We start from the raw sequence: 25,390 nt of genomic DNA on the forward strand, positions 1-25,390 counted from the left end.
GTCAACACCCATCCAGTCACCAACAATCCATCTCAATCAAACTTTTAACAACACTCTACATCATGAAGACAGATAAATACTGTTTTGTATATACATAGACCATGTATGGTGCATGAATTTAGTTTATTGGGTTTTCAAAAAAATGTTTAAAGAGAAATGTGCATGTATATTGTACAATAATTTATAGTTTATAATATGTGGCTAAACATAAATAATTTAGATTTTTTTAAAGAGGAATTAAAAAAATGTAAAAAAGTCTTTAGCATTTAGTCTAGTATCATACATTCATTCATTTTCTTGTCGGCTTAGTCCCTTTATTAATCCGGGGTCACCACAGCGAATTGAATCGCCAACTTATCCAGCAAGTTTTTATGCACCGGATGCCCTTCCAGCCGCAACTCATCTCTGGGAAACATTTAGTCTAGTATATGTCTGAAATTTACATCCTAAAAAGGTTTTAAAAAGGTCATTGACGTAATAACGGCTGCACAAACCCTGATAAAAATACTATTTTTGTTTCCTTGAAAGTCTTGGTGCTCGTGTAAAGTAGAGTATTGCATGATGATAATAATTTATTTACTACATCTCGGTGTGTTCGAAAATGTACAGTTTTGCCATTAAATGTGTTAAGCGGAACACCAAAACCACTGCATAAGGAGCTCAAGGTACATTTAAGTTTGTTCGTTGCTTCTCAAACATTTAAATAAAAGCCACATACACACACATAAATACAAATTAAATTCTATACATATTACTTCACAAAAGGAATTTTCATTTTCCTTATTTGAAAATAAAGGGCAATGGAGATATAACATAAATTTTGATGCATGTGAATTTTGCAGTATTAAGATAATGTTTATACACAGATAATGGTACAATAACAATTCAATGTTTTTATTTAATTAAATTGTAAATATATGCTTTTGCCATACGCTGTGTTCGGAAATGCTGCATGGATTGATGTCCTGATTCATACTTGAAATTAAATTGAGGCTAGAAGTCTGCGTTTTAATAAACATTGCCATAGATAGCATCTTTGTGGCTCGTGTCGAAGTGTATGTTTTGATAAATTGGATCCGATTGCCTCTTCTTCTTCGATATGTCACTGGATTTCTTTACGCAGGCGTAGGCTCTGTCTTCAGGAGCATTCTCGTAAACTCCACTGGCCTAAAGGAAAGACCAATATAGTGTCATTTGATTACTAATTAGATGGTTTATGAGGTTGTTAGATTGTAGATAACATTTTTCCTTCATGCCACTCACCTCCTCGCTCCCATTGTATATCGATCTTGCTGTACTGCTTCCTGACAGAGCAAAATGTTTTTTGTGAAATCTTTTCATTAATTTCATACATAAATACATGCAGTGCTTAGCATAAATGAACACACATCCCCCTTTGAAAATAAATATTTATATGAATTTCTCTGTGAATATAGTCAATATGCTTAGGTGCATTTTAACAAAACAGTTTTATTTAACAGTTATATCCATTAAAATAAGAGTTTGGTCTTTAGGAATATAAAGATAATACAGTTAAATTCAAACTTTAGTTATTGGAAAAAATTAATTCTATTTCAATTCTATCCATTAAAATTCATTAATATTTTTATACATTTATTCCATATTTATATGCTATACGTATTCTTTTTTTAACTGTTATCTTTATTTTTTGTTTCAGTTTTGGCTTTGGTACTGACTAATCTAATGTACATGTACAAATAAAATATTGTAAAGCATCCTATAGAAAATGTTGTTTGAAATGTCTACGCACTTGATCTTTTGATTCTCTTTCTGCACTGGCAAACAGTGATCAGTCCCGTTGTACATATGATCACCATGATGACCAGACCAGCACCACCATAGATAATGTAAAGGACAGGCACTGCAAATAGATAAACAGATAAAGAACGTTTAAAAGCTTTAAATCTAGCACTTGTTAATTATACACAGATAACATTCAGGGTCTCATTGTTTATACATGGGGATTAGTGTGTCACAAGAGTTGCTTTCATGCAAAAATTATGGAAAATACAATGCTATTGACTTTCCTGATTTATGACCATACATTCACACGCAGTTATAAAAGTTCTTTTAAACTTTGGGATATATGCAGAAGGAAGTGCATGAATATTTAGTCTTGTTTTTAGTTCAACTATCATGAAAAATACATAATTAAATAAAAAATAAAATAAATAATTGTTGAAAAAATAAGTCAAAATATAAGATTATTTTGCTTTACCAATAGCAGTTTTTTTTATATTGGATGGTAGTTTTAAGTTAACACTCTTTATTTTGCCTTATAGTCCCTGGGATCAATTTGTTTGGTTTGTGTTCATACAGAAGACAACTTGCCAATTTTCGCCAATTTCCCATAATCAATGTGCAGTGTGAAAAACACAAATATAGCATGTTTTGACTGAAAATTATTCATCAACAGTAATTATATAATCAGAATTCAAAACATTTTAGTTTTAGATCATTTTAGACGTCAAACCTATGCCAAAATAAAGCATTAAAATAGATTTTGAGCATCTTGATCTTGAAGATTTTTCAAAATCTCCACTCTAACCTCTAAACCTAACTCTAACCATAAACAAAGATACACAATGTAAGCATAAAACAAGATTAATAATTATAGTCATAGTAACTGGAAAAATGTAAAAATAATAAAAAAAAAAATTTTAAATCACAATAAGTCGCTGTCATATCTAACGTATTGTATTTGATATTAAACAAATGACTAAAAAAATTCCTTTAATTAGTGTAATTGAAAATGTAATACCAAATCTGTTAAGTGTTTTTGTACAGTATTTAACTTGGACTGTATGTGTCATCATGCCAGAACTGTGTATTTAAATGTTGTTTAAGTCAATGTTTTATCTTTCAGTATTTAAATTTATATGTACCTTTAGTAGAATCATATACAATAATTTTTTGAGGTCAAGTTGCACCATTTTGGTCATAACATTTGATTAACCTCATGTAGAAAAAAAGATAACAATTTCCATAACATAAGCAAAATGTCAGTGTGTATATAAAGGTATTCTTACTTGCCTGTTAGTATATCATCAGGACCAGTTGCATTGGCAAAACCTTTAAATGAAGCAACACATCAACATTAAGTTAACCCTTAAGGCTAAAAAGTAGACATTGAAGTAAGATGTTTCTTAACCTGTTGACGTCAGAAAGAGGGCAATGGTTTTAGTGGCTGAAGATTCAGAAACTGAGAGTCTTGGTGTGGTCGAGTGTATTTCAGCCCTTGTTTGTAGACTTATTTGTGGTTCCGTTGTCCTAACATGAATCACTTCCTCCGGGACCCAAGTGTTGTCTGTCAATTTTAAAGAAATTTGGCAGACATAACTGCATTTCTGGGGTCAGTTTAATGAACGGTTGTGTTGCCTAAGTATCTCTAACACTATTTGTATTGATATTTAATAAGAAACAATCTTGCAAGATTGCAGCTCTTCATTCAGGGCTTCAGACTGCAACCAAATGGTCACATTTTGCAACTTTTTTTGCTAATGTGATTCTGTTTTTTTTAGAAGTCGCACAATTTGTACCATCTGAAGGATGCTTTCTTACTTGAACAACACTACAGTTCATTTGTCTTTTTGGTGTGGGTAATTTGAACAGGCATGAACCCAGCAATCACACTAGGTTGCCCAGTAAAAGTGAACCAAAAGAGTGTATTGAGACCTGCTTGAAGATTTGGTACCCTTTCATATGAAGTCTGTTGCAGTTTGTTTATGGTAAGAATGTGAGCCTATCTCTAACAAATGCAACTGGTTTGCTGTTGCATTATGGGTCGAGGTCAAGTTTGTTGACAGTTTGTCTTGTGTTGTGGAAAAGCTTGCAGTTGTGCAGAGCTTCATAAAAAATCTTCTAATAATGTTTAATCTTGTTCACTTCTGACATGGAGTTGGCATGGACGTTTTCTGCTCATTAATTCAGAACAATCATAATGCAATCTTGCAAAAGCAAATCTAGCCAAGGAGTGATGTAGATGTTGTCATGTGAATGAATTGTGGTTTGTTTTATTTGTTTCTGACTGGAGGAATCTGTGTGATATGAATAGGAAAGGTGATTGAAAATGATTTTCCCTTAGTTTGGATGAAAGAAACTAATGTGAAAGCAACCTTAGTGTGATTGGGGCTGTCCAATGCTATTCTAGAGCTCCATCATCAGCCCCATCCCAGTGTATCAAATCCAAAAACAGGAATAAACATCTAGTTTTCTGTGCTTAGATGAATAGTTCACCTGCCAAAAGATGATCGACCATTTACCCTAAATCAATCCTCTGTGAACATGACTTTTTTCTTTTGGTTTAACACAGTTGGAGTAGTAAATAGGGGTGTCAAAATTATATGTTTCTTCAGTGCACTGCAATGCAGATGGGGACAGTTGGATATCGGTTCAGTAGATGATAACCGGTTATTGTGTACTGACAAAATTTATCTGATATGTGTGATGTCGCAGTAGAATTACTATAGCGAAGGAGGTGAGGGCAGGTAAATAAAACGCTCCTACTACTTAAAAAGCAGATAATTGTGCACAATTCACTTATTGTAAGTTTGCTAGACTGTCTTTCACTGACACTAAAATACAGGATGAGCCGCTATTTTACTTCTTGGGAGAAATGCTGTAAAACTCCATCTCTGCCTTTCTCTGACTTTGGACATTTTGCTCTGCTGGGGCATTTGTCAGGTAAAATTTTTTTTTCAGCTGTTAAATCGATAGCCTTCTTGTGGATCCAGACACGAACGTGCCTGTGGTGCGAGTTTTCTCTACTGTGTCTATTACGGATTACCTGTGATAAACGCGTATGATGCGCATATAGACTAACCTCGGCTGTTCTTCCCGCATCACTCATCAGTGAACAGTTCTTTAATTTTTAAAGTCAATTGCAGACCTTTCTGTTGAGCGGGTGAAGACAATGACCAATCATAGGAGTGCAAGAACTTGCTTGATAGTGCTCAAAAAGCAAGCGGGAAAATATTTACATTTTTATTTGCTATAAATGCTCATGCTTTCTTCTATGAATGCATTGGAGTTTTGTCTAAAACATTCAAAAAGAGTGTTTTATTTATATATATATATATATATATATATATATATATATATATATATATATATATATATATATATATATATATATATATATATATATCTATCTGACTGCTTGTATTAAAGGACAAAATTGTATTGCAAAAAAAAAAAAAAAAATATATATATATATATATATATATATATATATATATATATATATATATATATATATACAACATTTTTTCTTGTGTTGTGAAGAAAAAATCTAAATATGTAAGGAAAGCATCGTCAATGCACTGAGATATCAAATTTAACCAAATCGAAGGCGTGAAAATCGTAATCAGAACCGAACCCTGAGACCAGTGTAGGTTCACACCCCTAGTAGTAAAAATGTTATCCTGGCTCTATTGTATAAGTTCGTTTTACAACAGATTTATGGACTTTATGGAACCTATTTTGAATCATTATACATCATGGAAGAGCTGGGATTAGTTTTAAAACTACTCTGATTGTCTGTAGCAAGAAATTCGTAAACAGAGGATGGCTTGAAGGTGAGAAATGTATGTGGTCATTTAAATTTTTAAGTTAAGTATTCCTTTAACAGCCATTTATATAAAATCATCAAGACAGAAAGTGCAATGAAATGTGTGAGATTTCTAGTGTACCTTCAGATACTGTCAGTGTGACTTTATTATATGTGTCCAGACCAACTCTCTCCACTCCACACCAGTAAACCCCAGAGTCTGACTCTTGTAGATTCGTGATGGTCACAGTGAAGACATCGCCAGTGTCCTTCAGTGTGTATCTCCCTTTAGGTGACTGGTCAGACTTTACTAAAACCTCCGTTGTGTCTTTACACGGATCTCTGCAAAAATACTTTATATTGTCTGAAGCCCACTTGTGGGAACAAGTAATTGTAATGTTTCTTCCTTTGTATCCTTGTGTTGAAACTTCATCAGTAGTTGATGTCTTGAATTCTGTAAAATGAAATATGTTAGGTTTAGGGCTATAGGGATGTCAATTACCACAAATTCAATGATGATCAGATGATCATTGTTTAAAGCAGTGTTTTTCAAACACGTTTCTGGAGGACCACCAACGCTGCCTGTTTTGGATGTCTCCTTTGTCTGTCAAACCCATTACAGTTCGTTCGTTCATTCATTTTCTTTTCGGCTTAGTCCCTTTACAGCTCTTACAGTCTCTGCTAATGAGCTGATGATCTGAATTAGGTGTGTTTGGTTAAGAAGATACAGAAAATGTGTGGAGCAGGTGGTCCTCCAGGAACGTGGTTGAGAAAAACTGGTTTAAAGGAATGTATCCTCACCAAAGGGAAATGTTTATAGTTAATATACTCATTTATTTGGTAAAGACTAATAGTGTTGTCTGAGATGTACACACTGGCAACTAGTTTATGTGTGCGTCTCTGAGCAAATAGATTTAGGGTTGAAGGTCTAAGTTTCAATGCAGCTTCGAATGGCTCTCTAATCCCAGCTGAATAAGGGTTTTATAGAGGAAAGCAATCAGTCATTCTCTAAAAATGCATTTATTTGAATGACTGACTGATTGTTGCCCCTTGTTTCTCTTCCTGTATCACGCTACTCCACCACTGTGTCGCTGTGTTCGGTATGCCAGCTTCTGGCTCTGCCAGATCCTCATCTGAGTGCATCAACTACATCCTGCACATGACCTAGGAAGGGGTCATTGAGCCACTATGCTAACACTTGCTACTTTGACACTGTTCATATTTGTCCTACATAGATAACCTTGACAGATGGACTTTATAAGCACATAAAAACTGACTTGACTATGTGGTACATGAAGTACTGGACAAGTATTGATCAGTGCATTATGAAACTAGTCCTATAATGATGTCCAGCCATGCTTAATTGACCATCCATAATTTTGATTAATTGCTTGCATTCCAGGTTGTTATTTGCCTAAAAGTCACACAGCTCTGCACAGTTTTGTCCCAACTTTAATCTCCTAGTAATCTAGAAAGCATGATTATTAGCTGAATCAGTTGGAGCAAAACTTTGGAACTATATATCATCCAGGAACTGAGTTTTAGGACTATTGTTCTAACTAGGAATCAGTTCCTCAACAACACTTTTTGGTTTCATATATTTACTTTCAAAAGTAATATACTGATGCACTTGCTGTACTTTGTATTGTATTGTCAATCCATCCACATTACAATAGAAAGTGTGATCAAACCCACTGAATTTGTTGTATAAATGTTCATGAATTCATGGTCTTAATAAATTAATTGACGATCCTAATCACTGTGTTAACTGTTTACCTATATTTCAGCTAAAAGTTTCTAGTTTTACATTTCCCCATTAGATGAAATATGTGGATGTTTCAAAATCATTGTTTATCGAAAGACATCAGGCTAACTTAAATCGGTTTATCTTAATATTGTTTGCTTATTGGTGATGTCATAGACTTTGAATGCAGTTACAGGCATTAAATAATGTTTTCATACGATAATGTTGTCATGTTTAAAAGTTTGGGTTAGTTCATGTTTTGAAAGTATTTTCTACAGTCAAAAGTCTACGTTTATTTGGTCTAATAAACAAAATAAACAGTATAATTTTTACAATTCGAAGTGACTGTTGTTTATTTTAATATTGTTTAAAATATAACTTGTTCCTTTGATATCTTTAGTGTCGCATAATCATTCAGAAATCATTCTAAAATAACGCTCAGAATTTTTTTTGATTATATTATTTATAACCATTTTATTTGTTTATTTTTAAGTGAACCATAATGTGTTAAGTCTTTAAAAGATTTACAATAAAAATACTTAAACTCATCAGGAAAATATTGTATAGACTTTTTTCCAGCATTACTAATAATTAGCATGGTTGTGTTCGAATAGTTTTAAATATAATAGCTCTCAGTTTTCCTTCTTTATTTCTATTTGTATATTTCTTATGTACCTTTAAAAAAATCTGTGCAAAACTCACCTGATATAAATGTCCAGAGCCAAAGAACACAGACGAACCTCATCCTGAGCCAGGATCCTTTTCTGTTTGTTCTGGTCCAGTTTTAGTTTTCTATGTTCAGTTTTTAATATTGGCTGTTATAACACCTCGGTTATACCAAAAAGCAGTAACAAACCCGTATGTCTAGATCCTCATCTACACTCTTTCTAACATGTGTACCGGTTTCTACATGCACACACTCCCACACATTCACATCCAAAACCTGACCACTTCCTCCTTGTTCACTTTTGCTTTGAATGCACATCCTCATTTCACACAGGTCCAGGGTCAGGTTCCATCTGCTTTCCGTGATCGGTAATGTTAAGCTTGAGGTGTGCAGTCTGATCCTCGACCAGTGTGAAATAAACCCTCTTCAGATGCTGTACTACACTGTCTGAATATTTCATTGGCTAGCAGGTAGCGGGAATTAAAACTCTTCTCAGATTAGTTTTGTTTTTGCAGAAACAAGCAAGTTTTTTCCAGCAAATATTGATCTAGGTTGACCAGGCCTTAATACTTACAAAATCTATCATAAAAGCCTTTAGAAAAACCTCAAGTAAAAAACATTGATGAACTACTTTGATTTCATGGCTACAGAACTTTAATTGTTTATTATAGAGTATTTTTGATTATTTATATAAAAAAAGAATTTTTATTCCAAAACATTGCTTTGCACAAATACATGGTAAAACTCTTAGGAAATCAATGACAATCAGTATGTGTCAATGTGTCACATTTGCCTTAATGTAAAAGTTCAATACAATTTCAATGTAGTTTTAGCCTCTCTGGTGTGTTAATGAAATACAGTAATTCAGCAGGAGATTATTAATTAATTTTTTAGAATTAGAATTAATTAATTTTTTATCATTTTTTTCTGTTTTTTTTTTTTATAAATTTATTCATATCTTGCATTTTTTAAAATCAGATATAAATGAAGAATGATACAAATGAATTAATATATCATTGTACGGTATTATTTTGCCAGGTATGATGTGGTCCTGGATTAACATCCATGTTGATCCTGGAACATCATTTTTGTTTGAAAATGTATTCCATACCTATTTCCTACTCCTAATCCCAACCATAACTGTAAATAATTCCCAAAATTAGAGGAAAATCATATTTGGATGACAATCATGTAGAAGTGCATAAACCATAAACTGTAAACATATTCCTTAATTCTGATTGGCTGAATGGAATGTTGTTTTAGGATCAACATAGATGTTAATCCAAATCAGGTTGGAGATATATCATCTGCGTACCTTAACATAATGAAAAAAATAAAGCATTATCCCATTATTTATTTTCCAGTAAGCAATATCCAAACATTTATGGTAATAAAACAAATAAAATAATGAAGGAAGAATGCAAAAACATGTAATAATTCATGACAGTATAGGTTATGGTTGGCTTCAGGCAAGTCATTGACTTTTATTTAGCAAACAAGCAAGTGAAACACAGCATATGATAAATGCAGCGTTATATGTATGTTAAATAATTTAGTTTTACTGTGATTTGTTTTGAGTTGGGAAGGTCACTTTTTTATCAAAGTACACAGAATATGAAAACTCAGGAGCATGATTGTTTTTTTGTTTTGTTTTTTGCACAGAAACTATTTACAAAATATTCTTACATACTTGATATTTTATAAACTGAACTCCCAAACAATAATGGGGCAGTTACACAATTGGCATGTTTAAGATCTGTTTGAAAATCAATGATCTTCACTACAAAGAGGGCATCAGACAAGAAGCACTAAATTAAATTCTGGTGTTCCGCGCCATGTCTATAAAATATACAAATTTATTTTACCACAGTATTTGCAATGGAGTATCTGCACTTACCTACTGCTCCTGATGGCGCTTGCATATAAAATTGATCTCAGTTTATGCCTGAACAACTAAATAAAGGCTTATGTCTATGTGAAGTCTATGGTGTATAAGGGTCCTTTGTTGTGCATATAGCTCATTGCTGCAATCAGAGATTTCCATAATCTTCATGCACTTGGCCCTCGTCTAAATTCTCATAAATCGAATATGAATGGCTTCTCATGACTTCATACGTGTCTGTAGATTTAATCTCTGTGCTCTTCTGTATGCCCTAAAAATGAATGACAATATTAATTTACTTGACAGTTCTGAGTAAAATGATGTACATATTAGAAATCCGACAACATCATTAGTAAGGATCATTCATTTTGATTTTGGTCAGAATCATCAATGTGTCTCACCTCCTCTTTGAATCCGTCACTTCTGTCTGCAGATGTTGCTGCTGCAAAACATTAAAAAGAGTATTGGCTTCATGTTTATTTGAAACAAGCTTTTAATTATTTTGATACTTGTGTGTGTGTGTGTGTGTGTGTGTGCGCGAGTGGGAGTGTGTTTGTGCGCACATACTTTCTGATGTTTTGACTCTCTTCCTGTACAGGTGAACAGTGATTAAACCAACCAAAAGTATGATCACTGCCAAGCCCAGACCAACAGCAGCATATGGCGAAGTGTGTACAGATGCTGAGGAAGTGAGAGAGAGAATTGATTATTGGTTTTGGTTACATGTGGAAATTCCCACTAAAAATTCAGATGTACCTTCTTAAAATCCTACAAATTTTACTACGGGGGTGTTGAATGCTCGATTCTGATTGGCTGCTAAACATGTGCGGTTATATTTTTGTTAGGGGAACACACAGCTAAAGTATTGCCAGGCAGGTTTTGATTGCATTACAGTTCCTTATCACTATGCTGAATGATTCCAGTTATTTCACAGCTGCTACTTTTAGTAAAAGGTTTGTGAGAAACAAATGCTACACACAGGAGCAGTTTGAGGACAAATGTCTGAAATGCAACATCTGAACAATGTATTTTGGTGTGTTATTAGTAGGGCTGGGCAATTTGGCCTAAAATCAAAGTCTAGATTAATTGATCATTTTAACTCCATTATGATTAATGAATAATTATTTTAGTAACTTTATTTATTTATTTATTTATTTATTGCCCTCATATTTCACTGACAGGTTTTGTACAGTAAATATTCTCATAAATTACAAATAAGAGATTTTTGAATGAAATTACAATGCCTAAAACCAACAGAGAACTTTTTCTTATTAAAAAAAAGTAACAAATAGCTTTCACTTTTGGACACAAAATAAATTATTGTTATGCAGTGTTCACACCAGACGCAGAACGCTCGGATAAATTGAGCTTTTTGCGCCTAAATAGACGTGTGAACATTTTGAGTTTACTCGCTTCATTTGCGCGTCAAATCCGCTTCATTCGCTCGTCAAATCTGCTTCACAATAGACGCTGATTCGCGTCATGGGCAGGGCTTCTGTGTGCCTGGTGACTGTAGCTTCTTTGCTAAATGGCTAAGAAATTGAAGGCTGAAAAACAGCTTCCATACTTGCCGTGTCTGAGTTCACTTCATTCTTTCAGAGGTGCACCCAGCTCTGTGAGTTTATCAACTCCTCCAGAAACTATACCTGGATGATGGAAGCTTCCAGCATGAATTCCGACTGAGCCGAGTTTGATGAACTGTTGTCTGGTGTCGGCAGGAGGATTTCCCCCTGGGATACCAACAACAGGCGCTACGGCATAAGTAGGGCCAGACGAAATCTGCTGACATTTTTTTTACTGTTTCTGTGCAGAGTTTTGTTAAAAATCGCACTTGACACTTGAAACTCGCACTTGACACTTCTTACGTGTCTGGTGTGAGCGCAGCATTAGTGTCTTTCATATTTAAAGTAGTAAATAAGCTATATCTTTTCTAAATAAAACAACTCTAGTATATCCTGTAAATAGTATTTTAAAGTGCATTTCTTGCATCTTCTGTAAACAAATTATTTTATTGTAAATAATTTTAATATATCGGAAAATATGCCGTATCAATGCATCCCAGAGCAGCTTCAAATCATTGTCAGTGTAGTGCAAAGTAATGCTTAAGAATAGGTCCATCGTCCTACTTGACAAGAGATTAGATGTGGCTGCAAAGTGGCCACAGAAATATAAATAAGCCTTAGCGTTTAACAGAGCGGGGTCATGTGATATCCAGATGCGATAGTGAAAGTAATTGAAAAAATCAACTTGCATAAATTATAGGTTCTGAATTGTCGAATTTCGATTAATTGCCCAGCCCTAGTTATAAGAAGAATAATTAACTTTAGTCCATTTAATTATTATTAATATTAAATCATATTGTGGTTGTGAATTATTTTTTTAATAATTCAAGCGCCCATCATCAGTTGTTCCATACTTAGTGTTAGTTTTTTCCCCATAAAACACTGAATGAACATTTCAAGCACTACCGGTCAACAAATCTCTTCGTTTTGTAACTGTCACAAATAATATATAGCCACATTTGAGTTGTAATGGCTTTTAATTTCTTTGTCAAACTAAAAGAAACTAACCATGCGTTATTAAAGGCTTATAATATACCGGATTAAAATTAGGTTTCATAAAGTTGTCACCTGAAACTGAGGGTGGGAATGTGAGGCTGTCCAGGGTTGAATATCTGCAGGTACTGCTCGCTGTGGTGGACGGAGACTCTGAGGATAGTTCTGGTTGTGTGTAGGTTGTGTGTGAATCCATGAATGTATGCATGTCTGTGTATGCTTGTGTGTATGTGGCGATGCTTTCATTAGGATCTGCATAGGAGAAGAAAAAATAAATAACTGAGAAAAATACAAATGACACTGGAAAAAGTCATTCTTACCTTTAGAGACTTCCAGTATGACTTTCTCATATGTGTCTTTAATTGATCTCTCCACACCACACCAGTAAATCCCAGAGTCTGACTCTTGTAGATCAGCGATGGTCACAGTAAAGGAGCCATCTCCTAAATCTTTCAATCTGTATCTCCCTACTTCTGCTTGTTTCGAAGAGACAAGAGCACCGTCTTTATATGTGCATGGATCTCTGCAGAAGTACTTGAAGTTATCTGAGGCCCATTTATGGGAACATATAATTATCACAGATTTTCCAATGTATTCTTGTATGTTAATATCTGCAGAAGTTGCAATACCAAATCCTGTTGGATAAAATGAATGCACAATATTTCAATTCATTTCAATTTGAAATCAATCAAATCAGTCATTGCAAAATCAATTGGACTTTCACTCCTGCTGGTGGATTAATTTGTTGAAAAACATTTCTATAAGAATTAAATTTTGCTTTAAATTTTTATATTCGTTATCCTAAAAATGAATTTATAATGCAAATTTAATAATAAGGAAATGTTGTGTCCATTAGACCCTGAACAGAGACTAGCAGTATGTCAAATACACGAAGACACAAACACACACACACATAACAGCAGCATGGAGCCAGTTTACAATAGGCAACAGAAGTGATTGTCAAGCACCCGTCATTATCTGTCTTTATATTATGCAGTTTGATTGTCAAAGAGCTCTGTGTTGCGAGATGAAGTTAATTAGTTTGGCAGAGATTTTGTCTTTACTTGTATGATGACACTGAATTGTCAAAACCCCTCTCAAAATGTCTGAATTTATGTTGAGCGAATATTTCGGAGGCAGAGTTGTGATTGAGCAATGTAAGCTTGTATTTATTTTTTTGAGATGCAAAAATTTCAGACTGTAAATCTGATCAAATATAAAATTGCAGATTGATTTGAAAATTTCAAACCCAAACAGCTGAGTCTTGTCCATTTTTAAGAAACAGCTGAAGACGCCATCAGTTTTGTCAACACATAATCTTTTCATAATAGCACTTCCTATTCTGTTCTTAACATATCTGTTTGCGCTGCTTATGTGTTTTATATAGACAATATCAAACTCACAAATGCTAAACTAGCCAATACTTGTCACTGCATACAAATGGTATTTTTCTGGTGATTTAAGATTTTCATATACTCCTTTGTAAGTTGCATTGGATAAATGTATCTGCTTAATAAATATATGTGAATAAATTTAATTATAGCTTTAAACCATTAATTAAATCTGGTCACTGTGGTGCCCAACTATAGAAACAATCTCATATTAAATATTATATCAATCAGTCAATAATTTGGCAGCTTAATAGAAAACAGGAATTACTGCTATTTTTACTGACTGTGATAAATGTGTAGAAAACTGACCTGACAGAAAGATCCAGAGCCAGAAAGCACAGAATAACTTCATTTTGAGCAGTAATTCTGCTGAGTCCGAGCTTTGCACTATGTAGGATAGACTGAGTAGTCTTTAGGTGTCCAACTGAGATCACACTTAAAATAAAGGTGTTTTTTTTGTGTCTTCAAAACCATAAAATACCACGAAAACATGCATGGTTTAGTGACCACTTCCTTTCTAATACTAGAGTTGTTTCCCATTGGTATGTTTTAAAAGGGTATTTTTGAAGAAGGCCAATCTGTATGAGAGATTCTTTATCTGGCAAAGAACCTCGATAACTCCATTGAAATTGATTAAAGTGTCATTTTTTATTTTTTTGTGACAAAAGTTCAAAATCACCAGTAACAACCCCAAAACAGGGTTTTTCCATTGAGTATTTCAATGACTCCCTGTAAAGACTTGAATGTAGCTCACTGCATATCATACTGGTATTGGGAAAATTAATTGAATTATAGCTTTAAAACATTAACAAATGTCAATGAACTGAACTTCAAGTTTATATAATAGGTGTTTGTACGAAACATATTTACAGTACAAACTAATTATGGAGTCGTTATTTTTTCAGTTGGCAAAATGACAAGATGGTAACATTTAAAGTGACCGCTTTATTGTCAGTTCACATATACAAACATACAGAGAATTTATATTGCATTACTCTCAGAGTAATGGGTGCATAGAGATGACACAAACAACAAGTAGCAGCATAAAATATACAAATATACATTGTCCAATATACAAATAATACTTTAAATGAAATTGCAGCACAGGATGTCATCAGAGAAATATATTTGAAACAGGACCAGGTAACGGGCAGTAAGAGGAACAATGAAAAGAAAGTTAGTTTAGTCACATGTATTTGTTGTTCTACAGTTTACTTCCTGATTGCTTGTACATAAATGGGTTTTTGGTCGTACAATCATCAGAATCTCTGAAACTTGTGCAACATTAGGATCTAAGATTTTGATTCATTTACAATAAACATGCATCTCCACCCCCCCCCCCCCCCCCAAAAAAAAAAACACACAATCTGTTATCAATTAACTTAGACATACTAATTCTATGAATCATACATGCCTCTGATAATTGGTTTCAATTAGTAGGCAGCCAGAAAGTGCAAACAGAATTGTAAAAAAGCAATTATTAAAAAAAAATAATGATAGGTCAACATATTTAAAGTTACTCTTGTTAGTTATCAAGCCAACTGATTTTTTTTTTCCGTTAAAATGTGCCTTTGTTACTGAAAATTACATTTACACAGACAACACTGCATCTGTTTTAACGCTATAGCATTATCTGTCTTAATTGGTAGTATAACAAGGGTATAAACAAAGCTTAGTAGTTAAATGCTAGATAGATATAGCCTACACAAAACATCTGTAGGGTAAAATAATATACTGTTTTTCTGCTGCAATATGTAAACATCGAATTAATGAATACAGTTTATTAAAAATGTAAATTGCTACAATAATGTTATGGGATTTTTTTCAATGTAGGCTCAATCTGAAAACAAACCCCTGTATAAATTTCTGTAGATCATCAATTATATAGCCAGAGAAACATATGGCTGCATTTTGTCTTTAAAATGAGCGCTATGGGGCGGTATGACGCTGTTCCTTTTTTGCTCTTACCAGCTGACCGCTTACCTCCGTGTGGACAGCTGTGCCACTGTTACCAGTTTGCTCAGTAGCTCGCCATGTACGTGGGGAGACTTGTGACGTAAAGTGGAGTTTACCGCGATGACAGGGTTCGAGTCTGGTAAAATCGGAAAAGTTGTAAAAATCAGGCTGGAGTGAGGGCTTGACTTTTTCTGGATCGCTGTTGGTTGGGTTTGGGGAAGTGGGTGGGTGAGTCAAATGGTGCTTTTTAAAACACTATTGGTTGGGTTTAGGGAAGGAGGAGGCTGGGTCAGTTGATTGGTCAGTCAGTCAGCACATAGCGGCCTCTGGTGGCGTGAATGGCACTACTGAGAGAAAATGAGATCTTAAAAAAGCATACACAGCGGACACTGGTGGATTCGCCAAAACAAAAAACTGCAAGAAACATAGCTCCTGGAATGTGTTTGCCCCTTTTCAGAAATGTATATAGGAGTACGTTCAGAATGAGCCTGGGTTGGATTTTTTAATCCAACCTAATCAGCGCTGTTGTTTGGAGATTGTTTGGTGCAGCTTGGCTGAAAGGAGAGGAGGGAATATGGTGGGGGATCTTGGTTTTGATTGGCTGTATGAGTTTTAATCACATTGCAATAAGTGGAGTGTGTGCTGATCTGCTGCGGGGTCTCTGTGATCTCCTCATAATCACCAGCAGCCTGTTGATTCAGCGACGTCTTAAATATAGTGAACAAGACAATGTTTAAGTTACTTTCATTTCTGGCATGTTACATATGTTTGATGATCATTATTAGATATGATGTAAGTTAAATTAGCATGCATTGAAATTCAATAAATGACCTACACAGATAGCAGTATGAATATAATGCCTGTATTATAATTCATTTCACTTAGAAGTCAGAATTTCCAAAGATAAATTGAGAAAATAAAATAATAATAAAAAAATTCAACACTTAAGTTTTCTTCCTCACCTCTGTAGTATATGTGGTGCTTTGCATTTCCGCATCAGCTAAAGTTGGAAACAATGAAATGTTTTAGCTGACAGATTATGTGGAAGACTATATTTAGAGAATGCAGCATATTGTCACTTACCATCAGAATTGTGTGATTTTCTCTTTCGCATGTAAACTAAACAGAGAACTACCGCAAATATAATTACTACGAGAGTTAGAATGATGGGAGTGAACATCTGATAATCTAAAATCAACAGAAACACTTGATTAACAGTCCCACTAGCATTGCAGAATTATCTCAACCTTCAAAAACTTAAACATTGTAATGGCATCCTCAAAGTTAACACAAAAATTAACTATTTCTGATTATTTGCTTACCCCAGGCCATCCAAAGTGTATTTTCATAACAAATTTAGGAGTAGTCATTTTTACGCTTTCTGATTAGAACTCAATTATTATGGATACTTCCGCATTGCAGAATAAGGCGAATTACACCCTATAGTGTGCAAAAAAATAAGTAAAACTCACCTAATTGTGTAGTATTCTCATAAAAAGCTGGTCTGGATGAAAACGCAGAATATTTAAATTCTATAAAAGAAGAGTAACATTATCCTATAATATTTTCATTCATTCATATAGACAAATGGGTGCAACATACTGATTAACTGTTACCTGCTGTAGAAGAACTGGAGAAGTCATCAAGTGTTGAAGATAAAAAGATTTCAGTTTTTGTTGTGGATTGAGGATCTGTCACTGTTTTTGGAATTTTGGGTTGTTTTAAAGTTTACACTCTTAAGCAAATTAACATATAGAGAGTATTTGATATGCAAATGAGTTTTTGCACTGCTAATACTATGTATCATCCTTACCTTTAGATACTGTCAGATTGACTTTAACATATGTGTTTTTTATTGATCTCTCCACTCCACACCAGTATACCCCAGAGTCAGACTCCTTTAGATCAGTGATGGTCTCAGTGAAGACTCCTTGTCCAAAGTCCTTCATAGTGTATCTTCCTTCAGTTGACTTGTCAGAGTTGACTAAAATATCATTCTTGTCATTACATGGATCTCTGCAGAAAAACTTTTTGTTGCTTGAAGCCCAGCTATGGGAACAAGAAATATTGATGTAGTTTCCCGCATCTCCATGTAGACTACTCCCATCAGTAGCTGAAACAGTTTGATGGAAATGTTAATGGTAATTACATTTATTACCAAATAGTGATGTTAATAAGTGTCAATTCAGTTAATTAACATGCTGGAAAGTTATAGTTCAGTTAAAAAGAAATGTATACATTAGAATCAATAAAATATAAGCATGAACCACATTAGAAAATATTGAAATGTTGTTTTAAAAAAGTTGACCAGATATTCCAGAACCTGTGGTTTTGGCAGATTGGCTTTATTATGTGCTAAAAAGAAATGTTAATTTTATTGTCAAAATGATCAAGGGTGTGACACAGTAGGTAGTGCTGTTGCCTCATAGCAAGAAGGTTGCTGGTTCGAGCCTCAGCTGGGTCAGTTGGCGTTTCTGTGTGGAGTTTGCCAGTTCTCCCTGCGTTCGCGTGGATTTACTCCGGGTATTCCGGTTTCCCCCACTGTCCAAAGACATGTGCTACAGGTGAATTGGGTAGGCTAAATTGTCCGTAGTGTATTAGTGTAAGTGGGCATGTGTAAATGTTTCCCAGGGATGGGTTGCGGCTGGAAGGGCATCCGCTGAAAATAGGACCTACTTAACAAGTGGAGTAGACCAAAAGATCCTTAAAAGCTAGTCATTATGCGGACATCCAAAGAAATTCAAAATCAAATGACAAAGATAATAATAGAGATCTACCAGTCTGGAAAAAGTTCTAACAATATTTCTAAAGCTGTAGAACTGCAGCAAACCAGAGTGATGGCTATTATCAAAGACTATATTATACACAAGACACGTCACTCAAATAGTTTTGAATGGGTAAAACTGTAACAGTCAATATGGCAAATGAAGCCCCACCTACTAATACAGGAACCAATCATTAATCTCTATAGACTGACTGAGACTGACGGCCATTATTCAGAGAATGATAATGTGTAGAGTTTGGGCAACTTGAAAAAATACAGATTTTGTTTGATTTTAAACTTTTAGAACCAAAACTTTTTAGACCGTTGTTTAATTTTATTGGTGATTCCAAATTTGTAATGTAATCATAAGCTTGGCAAACAGTTTTGGAGAATTTAATGTTTCCCCATTCAACAGAATGCCCAAGCATACTGCCCAAGAGGTGTTTCAAAGATGGCCATCGAGTGAAATTACTTGCCTTAAAGGGACTTTGCCGTTATCTACACATGGCAAAAACATGGAACAGTGAAGAACCTTTCCTGGAATTTAATTACCGCAAGAGATGAGCGACAGCTCATCCAAGAGGTCACAAAAGCCCCCTCAACAATATCCTCAGGGTTCAACGCTAAAGATTAGGGATGTAACGGTATTGTAAATACCGTCATACCGCAATATTAATTTTTTTCGATATTACCGAAGTCGCATGACTCGGTAAAACTATAGGTCTTCTGAGAAAATTTGCTCAGGCGAATGAAGCGAACGGGAGGTAGCGAAAACTACAATTGCCATCAGCCCATGCTTGACCATCATCCCTTGCGGTCTGTTGTCGCTACAGATCCAGTAATGCGGAAATGGAGTGTGCTGCTAGAAGCGGGGATGAAAAGAGCTGGAAAACTCTAAAGCAGGTCGCACACCAGAAGCGGCGCTCGGCGGCGCGCCGCGCAGCGCCACGCAGCGCCACGCAGCGCCACGCAGCGCCATGTATTTTAGAATTCTAAACATAGGTTTCTATCAGGATACACAGACCGGCGCCGCAAGTCGGCGGCTGTCGGCGGCGCCCGGCGACGGCTCAGGACGCAGTTCATTTTTCAACCGCGCCACAGAGCGCCATCTGATTAGTTTCATGTTAAATATCATTCGAATGTGCGCGTCTGGTGTGTGATACTTATAAACTGTCATGTACATCTGAAAACGGAAGCGGGGCTGCAGACATTCACCTCTCTGATTGGGGCTTTTCCTGAATATTAAGTAGCCTAACACGCACAGTTCAGTCCTGCATTATCTCCGTGTAAGTTCAGACTTCGCAAGTTTGATCAAGGCTGCAGTCTCTTCTTCTCAGTTTGATATGGAAAAGCAGATTATACCGAGGACACGGGTAAATCTTCAAAGGGAACAGTGTACTTTATAACTTCATTCACATCACCCTGGCTTCGTTGTTTCACTTTCTCAACAATAAAATGTAAACATGATTTAAAGAACTGCCTATTTTCATTTTAATATTAGCAACTTAGACAGCAGACATGTTGAGGCGTCGTGCTGCATAAGATGAGCGTCATCTTCACTGTGTGGATATTTATAACAAAACGGAGCTGATAACAACTGCCTCCTTTCAATTTCAGTGAAAATACGAAACACAGCCTCTCTTTTGCTGAGTATCAGTTTTAAGAATCGATAATGGCCATTTTAAAAGTATAACAATATATACAATAATATACAATAAGTATACAATAATAAACAATTATATACAATAAGTTTATACATTATAGGAAATAAAGGCAAGCGATCAGTCAATATACAGAATGTACGTGCTTACATTAATCATTAACTTATCTTTGCGCTCAGCCAAAACACGTTACCTGAGAACAAGTAATAGATTCCAATGCCCAAAGTCAGGGAATATGTCGTTAGATAAAGACAAGATAAATGAAATATCCCGTTTAATAAATATAGTGAGATTAGATCCAGCGGGAGATGCTTGATGAGAAGTCCGACCAGCAGAGCTCTCATCTGGGTAGATGGGCTGAGTGTGATTAAATGTTGAATGTGATGAGTTTTCAACAATACTAAATTGAAACTTTATTTTTTTTACATGGTTTAATAATTTTTTGTTATTAAAATTGAAGTTCCTGTTTCAAAGCTTACAGATAGATGGCTAATTTGTATGTCATTGACACTTTTGGCACTTTTTTGGAGTATTTTCATAAGTTTTGTTTTTTCCTGTAAATGATTCAATAAATACCGTACCGTGACATTCATACCGAGGTATTACCGTACCGTGAAATTCTGATACCGTTACATCCCTACTAAAGATATTTTCTACTGGCCCGATTGGACCAGTGGTTCAGATTTTTACCTGTCCTGCCAAAATTTTCACAGGCCCCGCACCACAAAAAAAAAAAAGCCAATATAGCTATTTCTAGCAGTATGGAAAATGTGCAAGTATTTCATTGCAAAACAAAAGGTGGCTGACTTAAAAGTTTGCAAACTATGCAAAACATCACTTAATTTTTCATAGTGTTGTACCCATGTAAATGTCTGTTTCCACAATGTTAGAAACAGATGTTTTCTTTTAGCCTTTTAAATTGATGTGGCTATCATGTTGTCGTCTCTTCACAGTGCTGGTTATTACCAGGTTACAGAAAAAAATAATGTGCTCACAACATCCAATCTAATAAGAGGAACCGAAAAGCAATATGGTGTTTATGACTTCACAGAAAAGGTAGCATTTAAAGACATAAAAGCACAAATTGTTTCTGGATTCTAAGACTGTATTTGCATGCAGCTGACAAATAGTCGCAGGCAAACTCAAATTTAGTGACAAGGCAGCACTGGTCCGGTCGGGCCATTAACCATTCTGTCTGCTGCCCCGGGCCATCGGGCAGTCCTTATTGTTGGGCCCTGATTCTGTATATAATATATTACTGCTGGCCTCATTTGCTTTGGTTGAGTGTTCATGACTCCACCATAAGATAAAGACTGCGCAAATATGGTTTACAAGGCACAGAAGACTAAAACATGTTGGAAGATTTGTGTCTGTGTAGGGTAAAAGTAACACTGTTGAAAAACAAAAAACAAACAAAAAAAAAACACCATACCAACAGTAAAATGTGATGGTCTGCAGCTATTTTACTGCTTTGAGACCTGAAAGACTTGCTATGATAAATGGAACCATGAGTTGTGCTGTGTCCCAAAATATCCTGAAGAAGAATGTCTGTCCATTTTTTTGTGAACTCAAATTGAAGCAAATTAGGATTCTGGAGCAGGACAATGATCCAAAGAACACCAGCAAATCCACTTCTAAATGGCTGAAGAAAAACATAATGAAGACTTTCAAGTGGCCTAGTCAAAGTCCTGATCTGAATCCTATTGAGATTTTGTGGCATGACAAGATAAGTGGGCCAAAATTCCTCCACAGCGCTTATTGTGTAGCATACTTATTGCAAGTAATAAAAATGCTTGATTGCTGTTGTTGCTGGTTATGTTGGCCGAACTTGTTATTAGGTTTAGGGGCAAACACTTTTTTTTAAACGGGGCTATGCAGTTTTGGATTTTGTTTACCCTTAAAGAGCCCATATTATACATGAAATAGGGTCATATCTTGGTTGTAAGGGTCTCCAACAACAGTTTAATATGCATGCAAGGTCAAAAAACACTTTCATGGTCTTATAATCTGCATTTATTTTTACCTAATTATCCCAGCGACTCCTGTATGAATCGTTCAGGGATTCATTTGTTCCCAAACCCCTCCTTAGCGCGAAGCTAATCTGCGCTGATTGGACCAATGACAGTCTGTTGCGATTGGTCGACTGCCTTCAGTGAGAGAGTGAAATGCCAAACAGCTAATCAGCAACATAAAAGTAATCACAGTTCATACACGCTTGATAGTGTAGGCGTGGATTTTAGCTGCCAGTGGGTCAATGTAAATACAGACTATGGACTTGAAAATACAGACGACTGACTATTTTATTGAACAAAAACTCCAAAAACAGTTGAGGAGATCTCCTTCTCACTCTGCTCTTTTCACAGACACACACACACACACACACACATACGCACTTAACCCTGCTCCGGACGACAACGCGCGCGCACACACACACACACACACAAACACACACACAAACACACACACCTCCGGACGACAGCGCGCGCACGCACACACAGACACACACACTAACGTTACTCCCCGTCCACGGAGCTCCGTTAACGCAGCACGCGTCGCGTTTTTAACGTGACTTTGCACACGATAAGAGAATATAGCCAGTTAACCTGATACAGTACACGCGGTTACAAGAAACAAATCAAAACTAAATACATTTGCAAGCTAGAGTCAACGAGGCAACTTTAATCGCACGTACTTACATTTAAGAAATGGAGGAAGAAACCCATCCTGACGTCTATCAGTAAGTTACTCTTTACTGATCCTTCCTTTAACAAACGCTGATGAAGTATTCTTTGTAGCATGTAGCTTCCAGAAGTTTCCAGTAGTTTCCAACTGCTTGGCTATAATGCTGAGGTTTCATCTTTGGGTAGAGACTCAATATATCCTTTTGCAGTGTGACTTCAATCGACCGGCATGTTTGTGTGTGTGTGTTTGTGGGTGTGTGTGTGTGTGTGTGTCTCGGTTTCTGCGTCAGAGGGCGGGGCCTCAGGTTTGAAATCTCCCGGGTTTGCGCGTGCACGTGAATAACTTGGTTTCGTTCGTACGTCATGGCGAAACACCTAATGAATCCGTATCAAGGCGACTCGTTTGAAGCACTATGAGTCGACTCTTTTTTTAGATGAATCAACCGTTTTTAACACTGTACACTAACAGATTTAAGCCTTAGCTGGATACTCCACTTCACTTAGAGCTGTGTTACACACTACATGGAGGGGAATTTTCAAAAACCCATAATATGGGCTCTTTAATAATAACCTTCATTTCAAAACTGCATGACATGTTTACTATCTAATATTTCAATTTGTTTGATACATTAAAGTGTGAGAAACGTGCAAAATCCGTGAGTGGTTTTCACACCACTGTATGTTCTGTTAACTCTGTTTACATGGTTAACTTACATGGTTTACATAGTCACTTTTCTTATCTATGACTTGTACAGTGTGTGAACACTATTCAGACAAGCGTATCAAACCAGTTACTGGTCATTTCAAATAGGGATACAAACACATCAGTAAAAAAGTTTCTACAGTACATATTACAACAACAGTGGAAATATAAATATAGAGAGCTCACCTGACAGACCAATCCAGATCCAAAGAACACAGATTAACTTCATCTTTGGTGAATAAACCTGTTAAATTCCGCTTTATATTAGTGCTTCCTGGTTCAGGTTCAAGTTAACTGCCATGAAGATTCTCATTAATATGCACAGATTTTTTAGTTCTTGAGAAATATACGATATCTAATGTCAAAACGATATACAATGTCTAAATGTTTAAATCATAGAAGACCTCATGAATGTACTTGAACAGCATCTGCTTCCTGGTTTAACACTTGAAGCCCTTTCGCAGATATCTGGTTTGTGTTTCCTGTCACAGTTTCTTGTGAGACTAATTTTGTCTGAGCAGTCTGATGCTAATCAGTGTGATGTAGTTGGACATACATTATTTCAGCATGTCTGTGAACCACTGATGTGTGTATGCATATATGGAGTAAGATTAAAGTGTGATTTTTATCAGAGCACCCTTTTTTGCTGTAGACTTCAGAACTACACTTAGTTTGGCTGCAAGTAGCATCTTTCTTTATTGACCTGCATTCAAGACATTCGTCTGTGTTTTGAATCATTTGAATTGCAAATAATTTAGTTTACAAGATGTTTTGCATGCTTATAACAATCGTCCCTTTCTGAATAGGGATGATGAGAGATTTATGAGTGTGTGGTTAATGTCTTCGAGTGACTAACTATATGACCACATCCTCTGTTTGCTTGTGACATGAGCTTGTTGGTGTTATTAGCTTCTGATCTGAGATCAGTTTTTTTGGTATTAATTATTGTGGATAGGGCTGCACAACAAATCGTGAATACACCATTATCATGATATGAAATTACATTTATTTTATGCATTGGTTGTTTATCTAAATTTGACCAATCTTTATCCCCACCTCCACAGTAGTTGCTGTCTTGCTATTGGCTGGAAAAGTGAACCCAGAGCTGAACATAAACACTAATGGCGAAAATGACAGCAGCCAATCAGGGTTTTCAGTCATTCATAGTGTCTTAAAGACTAAATGTTTGCATCTTAACTCTGAATTAGTATTAACTAGGTCTGAAAATATATATTTTAGTGGTTTTAATATTCAATCATTTTCTTTTTGTGGTGGCCACAGCAAAATAAATGGCCAACTTATCCAGCATAGCTCATGTCTTTGGACTGGAAACCCACGCAAACACGGGGAAAACATGCAAAGTCCATACAGAAACGCCAACTAACCCAAGTGCTGCTCAAACCAGCGACCTTCTTGCTGTGAGACGATTGTGCTACCCACTGCCCCACCATGCTGCCCTGTTTTAAAATTCATTCATTCATTTTGTTTTCGGGTTAGTCCCTTTATTAATCTGGGGTTGCCATAGCAAAATGAATCGCCAACTTATCCAGCACATGTTTTTACACAGCAAATGCCCTTCCAGCTGCAACCCATCTCTGGGAAACATCCATGCTTATTCACACTCATACACTATGGACAATTTAGCCTACCCAACTCACCTGTACCGCATGTCTTTGGACTGTGGGGGAAACCGGAGCACCAAGAATAAACCCACGCAAACACAGGGAGAACATGCAAACTCCACACAAAAAGCCAACTGAGGAGCACTTCCTTCTGCGCCCCTGTGCGTTTTGTAAATGGCTTATTTGAATTTAAAT

General features: G+C 35.7%; 4 protein-coding genes across 30 annotated transcripts in view; 1 reads left to right on the forward strand and 3 right to left on the reverse strand.

Moving 5' to 3' along the window:
• The window catches only part of adgre9 (adhesion G protein-coupled receptor E9), a 41,605-nt gene that overhangs the window by 1,579 nt on the left and 14,636 nt on the right, over positions 1–25,390 (forward strand). Inside the window, exon 4 of one of the 25 annotated variants that reach the window (XM_087238002.1) lies at positions 10,461–10,551. The exons of the other annotated variants lie outside the window; for them this stretch is intronic. The gene's annotated coding sequence lies outside the window, so the exon portion shown is untranslated. The remainder of the gene's footprint in view (positions 1–10,460; positions 10,552–25,390) is intronic. 25 annotated transcript variants of the gene reach the window in all.
• nilt3 (novel immunoglobulin-like transcript 3) lies at positions 560–8,986 on the reverse strand. 2 transcript variants are annotated; one of them, XM_087238232.1, is made up of 7 exons: positions 8,016–8,986; positions 5,712–6,023; positions 3,173–3,328; positions 3,055–3,093; positions 1,772–1,882; positions 1,264–1,304; positions 560–1,167 (listed from the first exon to the last, which is right to left on the reverse strand). In XM_087238232.1, exons 1-7 carry the CDS (start codon positions 8,056–8,058, stop codon positions 1,009–1,011), a joined length of 861 nt encoding a protein of 286 aa, XP_087094358.1. In that variant the 5' UTR covers positions 8,059–8,986; the 3' UTR covers positions 560–1,008. The 2 variants fall into 2 exon arrangements, with proteins under 2 accessions (XP_087094358.1, XP_087094359.1); XM_087238233.1 differs by lacking the exon at positions 3,173–3,328.
• Positions 9,286–14,745, reverse strand: LOC137495978 (uncharacterized). The gene is made up of 6 exons (XM_087238246.1): positions 14,118–14,745; positions 12,738–13,052; positions 12,493–12,669; positions 10,430–10,543; positions 10,264–10,304; positions 9,286–10,133 (listed from the first exon to the last, which is right to left on the reverse strand). Exons 1-6 carry the CDS (start codon positions 14,158–14,160, stop codon positions 10,011–10,013), a joined length of 813 nt encoding a protein of 270 aa, XP_087094372.1. The 5' UTR covers positions 14,161–14,745; the 3' UTR covers positions 9,286–10,010.
• LOC103909383 (uncharacterized) lies at positions 14,734–24,015 on the reverse strand. 2 transcript variants are annotated; one of them, XM_087238242.1, is made up of 7 exons: positions 23,760–24,015; positions 17,578–17,877; positions 17,381–17,461; positions 17,237–17,296; positions 16,848–16,895; positions 16,727–16,764; positions 14,734–16,471 (listed from the first exon to the last, which is right to left on the reverse strand). In XM_087238242.1, the coding sequence occupies exons 1-7, from the start codon at positions 23,800–23,802 to the stop codon at positions 16,277–16,279; spliced, it is 765 nt and encodes a 254-aa protein (XP_087094368.1). In that variant the 5' UTR covers positions 23,803–24,015; the 3' UTR covers positions 14,734–16,276. The 2 variants fall into 2 exon arrangements, with proteins under 2 accessions (XP_087094368.1, XP_087094367.1); XM_087238241.1 differs by having other exon boundaries at positions 16,848–16,952.

The sequence above is a fragment of the Danio rerio genome, chromosome 1, assembly GCF_052040795.2.
Source record: "Danio rerio strain M-AB ecotype USA chromosome 1, GRCz13ab, whole genome shotgun sequence".
Lineage (NCBI taxonomy): Eukaryota > Metazoa > Chordata > Actinopteri > Cypriniformes > Danionidae > Danio > Danio rerio.

Excerpts from the sequence above, each read along its gene's own strand:
- nilt3 (XM_087238232.1), bottom strand. The coding sequence starts at position 8,058 with ATGAGGTTCGTCTGTGTTCTTTGGCTCTGGACATTTATATCAG. Across the intron at positions 6,024-8,015 it reads GCTCTGGACATTTATATCAG|AATTCAAGACATCAACTACT; the intron begins GTGAGTTTTGCA and ends TTCATTTTACAG. Across the intron at positions 3,094-3,172 it reads CCTCTTTCTGACGTCAACAG|GTTTTGCCAATGCAACTGGT; the intron begins GTTAAGAAACAT and ends CTTCATTTAAAG.
- LOC103909383 (XM_087238241.1), bottom strand. The coding sequence starts at position 23,802 with ATGAAGTTAATCTGTGTTCTTTGGATCTGGATTGGTCTGTCAG. Across the intron at positions 17,462-17,577 it reads CAATCTGACAGTATCTAAAG|TGACAGATCCTCAATCCACA; the intron begins GTAAGGATGATA and ends TTCCAAAAACAG. Across the intron at positions 16,765-16,847 it reads AAAATCACACAATTCTGATG|CTGATGCGGAAATGCAAAGC; the intron begins GTAAGTGACAAT and ends TTCCAACTTTAG.
- LOC137495978 (XM_087238246.1), bottom strand. The coding sequence starts at position 14,160 with ATGAAGTTATTCTGTGCTTTCTGGCTCTGGATCTTTCTGTCAG. Across the intron at positions 13,053-14,117 it reads GCTCTGGATCTTTCTGTCAG|GATTTGGTATTGCAACTTCT; the intron begins GTCAGTTTTCTA and ends TTTATCCAACAG. Across the intron at positions 12,670-12,737 it reads CATACTGGAAGTCTCTAAAG|ATCCTAATGAAAGCATCGCC; the intron begins GTAAGAATGACT and ends TCTCCTATGCAG.